The sequence below is a fragment of the Nycticebus coucang genome, chromosome 18, assembly GCF_027406575.1.
Source record: "Nycticebus coucang isolate mNycCou1 chromosome 18, mNycCou1.pri, whole genome shotgun sequence".
Classification (NCBI taxonomy): domain Eukaryota; kingdom Metazoa; phylum Chordata; class Mammalia; order Primates; family Lorisidae; genus Nycticebus; species Nycticebus coucang.
Genome location: NC_069797.1, coordinates 11,484,636 through 11,490,635, shown reverse-complemented (window position 1 = coordinate 11,490,635; position 6,000 = coordinate 11,484,636). Strand labels below are relative to the sequence as shown.

The 6,000-nt window shown below is 51.7% G+C and overlaps 1 protein-coding gene across 2 annotated transcripts in view; it reads left to right on the top strand.

Annotated features, from left to right (window-relative positions):
• The first annotated feature begins 3,091 nt into the window (after positions 1-3,091).
• The window catches only part of SLC5A10 (solute carrier family 5 member 10), a 68,086-nt gene continuing 65,177 nt past the window's right edge, over positions 3,092-6,000 (top strand). For both annotated transcript variants that reach the window (XM_053568605.1, XM_053568604.1), the window contains exon 1: positions 3,092-3,249. In XM_053568605.1, the coding sequence (XP_053424580.1) occupies positions 3,133-3,249 (117 nt within the window). In that variant the 5' untranslated portion in view covers positions 3,092-3,132. The remainder of the gene's footprint in view (positions 3,250-6,000) is intronic.

Below are 6,000 nucleotides of genomic sequence, written 5' to 3'. Positions count from 1 at the left end.
AAATCTACATGAAGAATAAAGAACACAAAGATGATTATAGGTAAATATGAAAGTCAGTATTACTAGATTTTTCATTTGTAACTTTAGGCAGTCCCCAAGTTACCAACATCCAACTGACATATGACTGACACATATGAACGGAGACTGTTACAGGTAACAGGTAAATGTACTTATTTCAACTTAAGAACAAACCTACAGAACCTACCTTGTTCATAACCCAGGGACTGCCCGTACTTGTTTTTTTCCATATAATTTAAAGGACAATTATTATAATAAAACACTAACTATAAACTTATATTAATGGGCACACAATGTATAAATATGTAATTTGTGAAAATACAACATAGTGGGGGTGGGGTTATATAGGAACAAAGTTTTATACGCTACTGAAACTAAGTTGATATTAGAACTATTTGGTATAAATTTAGATGTATTAGGGTTCTCCAGAGAAAAAGAACCAAAAGGAGATTGTATATGTATGTGTCTGCGTGTGTGTATGTATATATGTATATAGAGAAAGACAGGGGGACATACAGAATCAGAGGCCAAACAGAGACAGAGAGAGCACTGTGGATTTATGTTAAAGAATTGGCTCATGTGATTGGTGGGACCAGCAAGGCCAAAATTTGCACAGCAAACCTGTAGGCTAGAGACCCAGGGAAGACTTAACATTGCAGTTTTGAGTCCAAAGGCAAAATTTACCCTTCTCTGGGGGACCTCAGTCTTTATTCTGAAGGCCTTCAACTGATAGAAGGAAGGGCCACCACACTGTTGCCTACTGATCTAAATGCTAACAATATTTTAAAATACCTTCATAGCAACATCTAGATATGTTTGACCAAAAACCAAGTACCATGGCCTAGACATGTTGACATATAAAATTTACCATCACACTACATATTAATTATAATCAGGGCAATCACTAAGAGAATAAGTTAAAAAAAAAAAACATGCAGTAAAAGAAATCAAAGGGGGCTGGGCGCAGTGGCTCACACTGTAATCCTAGCACTCTGGGAGGCTGAGGCAGGTGGATTGTTTGAGCTCAGGAGATTGAGATAAGACCAGCCTGAGCAAGAGTGAGACCCCATCTCTACCAAAAATGGAAAAAGCTAGCCAGACATTGTGGCGGGCACCTGTAATCCCAGCTACTCGGAGGCTGAGGCAAGAGGATCGCTTGAGCCCAGGAGTCTGAGGTTGCTGTGAGCTGTGATGATGCCATAGCACTCTACCCAGGCGAGGGAGTGAGACTCAGTCTCAAAAAAGGAAAGAAGGGAGGGAGGAAGTATCAAATGGTAGACTAGAAAATGTCTATGTAACACAAAGAAAGGAAGCAAATTGGGAAGCAAAAGGGGACAAATTGAGGAATGAAAATGATGTAAGACACGTGGAAAGCAAGCTGCATTGTTAGTGTGGGCTCAGTGCCCTGTGGTCTGTATCAGACCTTCCCTGCTCACCCCCTAGTTGACTGAGTCATGTCTCCATCACAATTCTGAGGCATGTAAGAAAAAAAATAAATTCACAGACATTGCCTCTCTACCAATGTACATAGGGCCCCACCAGCACCCGCACACCCTACTCCTTGTCCAGAGAGATGGTTCTCCCATCTCTCTAAGAGGGATGCAGCTTACAGAAGTGTGGAACAGGCTTCCTAGCTAAGAGGGTCTCTATCTTCTTGGGGTAAGTTGATCAGAAGGCTTGGGTCCCTGGTGTGATCACACTGGGTCAGATGAGAGGGGAATGAGGGTGTGATTGGGGCCATTTCTCCCCCCATGATGTGGCTGGAGTCATGGCACATGCAGGAGGTGTTTCTCCTCTGTGTTCTCTGCTGTCAGCCTTCTCCTGTCCCCATCCTTCCAGGCAGAACCAGAATCACTGCTTCTTTCCCTAAGACTTTTGCTCAGAAGGGGACAGTTACAGTTTATGTCTTTCTGAGATCCAGCCAAGGAGAAGGGACCAAATGCTGTTGGTTCACCTACTTCACCATAATGAGATGATTGAATAAATTTGGATATTTACACAGCCAGGCCCTCCTGACCGGTGCAGAGCAATTGCATGGGAAGGAAACATGTGCACTATCAGCGGTGACTGCACTTTTTCCCTCCTCTGCCTGGTCCGGCATGTGAGGGATTAAATCTTTACTTCCACCCCAGGGTTACCCAGGACAGGCACAGCTGGGTTTGCAGGCTGCGTGTCCTCAGTGGTGGCTGCTCACTCATTAACACTTCTGGGAGGGCCATGTGTCTGGTTAAACTCCAAATGCGTTGAAAGGTGATGAGCTGTGTCACTGAGCAGAGGCATGAGTCCACTGGCCAGCCCGGCTGCAGGCACTGATTGAATTAGTGATGAGCGTGAGGGCGGTCACTGTCACCGCGGTGGAGATGCTAGGGCCAGATCTGCAGCTGAATCCTCCTCTGCCCTTCCACAGCTGTGATGGCAGACGGCTCAGCCACTGGGCCTCCATTTTCTTGACTGGGATGAGACATCACCTACTGAAAAGCCTTCATGCGGCTTTGAAATGGGAGTCAGTGCAGAACAGCCAAGTATGCCCTCCCTGGTCCCAGCAGACCTTGGGAGGCCTGATGGGTGGCCCAAATGTGGCCTCATTTCACTGTCTAGAAAAGAGAGCAGCTATGCTGGCAACAGGACTTTATTGCCTGACATGTGAACATTTCCGAGAGGGGGCTGTCATGGCTGGAAGCAAACCACAACACAGCACCAGCCCAAGTCCCTCCCAGTCCATTCACAGCCCAATGGCCACCAGAGGATAGGGCTGCCTGCCCTGTGGGATCCCCACAGGCGAGGCATCCATCCTAATGGTCAATGCTTCCTGTACTAACCAGACAGCAGTCAAGCCCCTCCTTTCTGGGTCTATTCAGGTTCCCTCTGAAGGTGCTGACTCCGTTTGTTTCCCTAGCACCTCTGGGGTTAGGGGCCCCCTGCACTCTGGAACCTGCTCCCTGCAGAGGGGGAGGAGAGTCCCTGCACAGGGGAGTTGCTGCCCCACACGCCACGCCTGGGCTGGAGCTACCACCATCTCGCTTGGTTTAATGATCAATTAACTCCTTGTCAGGAAGCCCTTTCCAACCTGGTCTGCCCATCAGTCCCTCTGCTCAGAGCTGGCACCACCACGGGATGGGCATGGCCGACAACTCCACCAGCAACCTCCATTCTACTGGGCCGCAGCTGAGTGTGGCTGACATCATTGTCATCACCGTGTATTTTGCCCTGAACGTGGCCGTGGGCATATGGGTGAGGGGACCTGTGGCAGTGGCCTCCTGGGCTCCTGGGGTGGGTGCCTAGGATGGGAACTGGGTCTGGCAGGTCTGTGTGGCCTCAGTGTCAGTCTCCCCTGCTCTGGTTCTCCTCCCAGCTGGGGCAGATTTTCTCAGTTGAGTCCTTGACCAAGCCCCCTTCTCTCTTTGGGCAATGGCTTCTCCATCAGCAAAGCGAGAAGGCCTTTCTGATTGGCAACTGGGCCTTTGTGCCCTGACCGCCGGGGACCCTGGGTACTGCCCATTGTCCTCCTGGTCCCATTCTACACGGGGTCTGGTGTGTCCTGGGGTGAAGGTCGGGCTGAACATCAGAAGGCCAGGTCTCCTTAGCTGCATCCCAGAGCCTCTGGATCACAATCTGGGGACAGGGAGGGCCCTGTGGGGCCTGGAGGGTTCTGTATTTTCAACCAGCTCCTGGGGATTGTGTCCCACAGCCTAGCCCTCATTTCTTTTCTTTCTTTCTTTCCCTTTCTTTCTTTCTTTTTTTTTTTTTTTGAGACAGAGTCTCACTTTTTCACCCTGGGTAGAGTGCTATGATTCTCTTGCCTCAGCCTCCTAAGTAGCTGGGATTACAGGCGCCCACCACACCAGGCTATTTTTAGAGATGGGGTCCCACTCTTGCTCAGGCTGGTCTCAAACCTGTGAGCTCAGGCAATCCACCCGCCTCAGCCTCCCAGAGTGTTGGGATTACAGGTGTGAGCCACTGCACCCAGCCACAAGCCCTCATTTCTAAGCCAACTCTGTCTCCCTTTGTAAGAGGAGGAAGTGACTTAACCCCATCCCTGGAGTGCAGGGGCAATGGGGTCCCAGGGCAGGGGCACCCCAGGACAGCAGGGCAAAGGCCCTGTCCAGAGGATGACCCCTCTGCAGTCTATCCGAGGTGTGACATCGCTTTCCTGATGGGCAGGTGAACACCACAAGTTCCACGTCACCCTCTGCATGCTCAGGGCTTGGAGAACTTGGGCTTCCCCTGCTTAGACCCGGGGAGCCCAGGTGGTGACCATGATCCCTGACACTCTCCTGGGAAGGGTGAAGCCCCCTCCCTGCCTTCTGTAGACCCTGCCTTAAGCCTGAGGGCCTGGAGGTGGGTCATGTCCCCTCTGCATTGTGGGCTTCAGTGTCTCAATCTGTAAGATGAAGACACCCTGAATCCCACAAGGAGAGGACTCCTCCCAAAGGTACCTGCATGGGAAGGGCCCTGCCACTGCCACTGGTCCCACAAGCACAGGGCTAGTTCAGGAAGAGTGGCAACGGGAGCAGGGTGACAGCAGCTGTGGTGGTGATGGCGGTGGCAGTGGTAATGGTGAAGTGTTTGTGTCACTGATTGTGGCAGGGAGGGTGATGGCAGCCACAGTGGTGATAGCAGTGGCAGTGGAGATGATGGTGTGTTCATGTCACTGATAGTGGCAGGAGGACCATTGCAGCCATGGTGGAGGTGGTAGTCATGTCATCAGCAGTGGTGCTGATGACATTTGTGGTGGCTGTGGTGGTCACGGTCATGTGGTGTTGGTAGCAGTGGTGGCTGAGTGGCAGAAGCAGCCGTCGCTGACATTAGTTATTGTGTAATTAAGTACCAAATCACACATAGCTCAGTGCTGGCCACTGGCAAAGGTGTGTTGCAGTCAGGGGAGGTCACTTCATCTCAGTCCACTCCTGCTCAATCCACTCTTAGGACCGCAAGGGGCCAGTGGACGTGACAATCTGCTACAAACTATAACATGGTGTGGTCCTGGGAAAGCTAGTGGTGGGGACTGCAGGTGAGTGGCCCTGGGTGAGGTGAGGGCTGGACCTGGAAGACTCGAAGAAGGAAGAGGAGGGAGTGTGGGCTCTGGGCCTGCATAGGGCTCTAGTCCCTGCATGTGCACATCTAAAAAGTTCTAGGCTTTTCCCAGCCTGGGCTCCCTGTTTGCAGCTGGAGCCCCAGGCACGGGGCTATAGGCATCATCCTGGCCCTCCAAGCAGGCCAAGGTGGCCCAGCTAGGTGCAGTTGGCTAGAGAGCAGCCAGCATGTCCAGGAAAGATCAGGGCCTTTCGGGAAGAGTGCTGGAGCTGCGTCCCACCGGGAGCACAGACATTCTCGGCCCAGAGCTGCGCAGAGCGAGCCTGGCAGGGGCAGCCCTGCAGAGCAGCCGGTGTGGGGCAGGAGGGGCTGGGGAGAGCCTGTAAGGAGCAAATGTTCGTGAAGGAGGGAACTTTGAGCTGAGCCTTTGTATTCACTAAGGTGTCTGTTAACTAGTGACAGGAAACTACCTCCCAGTGAGTGCAATGAAGGAAGTGTAACTGTTCCTCACAGAGAAGTCTGGTAATAAGAGGCTTCAGGTGCAGTGTGACCTAGGTCCCCAGCATTGTCCAGGCTGCAGCCACACTCCACTGTGGTTTTCTCGGCCTCCACCATGTGTGGTTTTGTCCCAAGCCCTGTTTTCCTCATGTCCTGAGGCAAGAGGACCAGCCTAGTGGTTGAACCTAGGTGTAAATCCTGGCTCTGCTGCTTAGTAGCTGGGTGCCTGTCACCTCTGAGAGCCTCAGTATCCACACTCATGGGTGACATGGCACCTACCTAGGTCTTTTGTGAAGACTACAAGACTCACAGATGTAAAGCGGCTGGAGCCAGCCCCAGCACAGGAGGTGCTCAGTGAGTGTTTACTAGGACATGTGGCCACCAGCAGCCCCCAGAGCCCAGCTTCTTATTCACCTCCCTGGAAACCAGCGGGCAATCCCAGCTGTACTC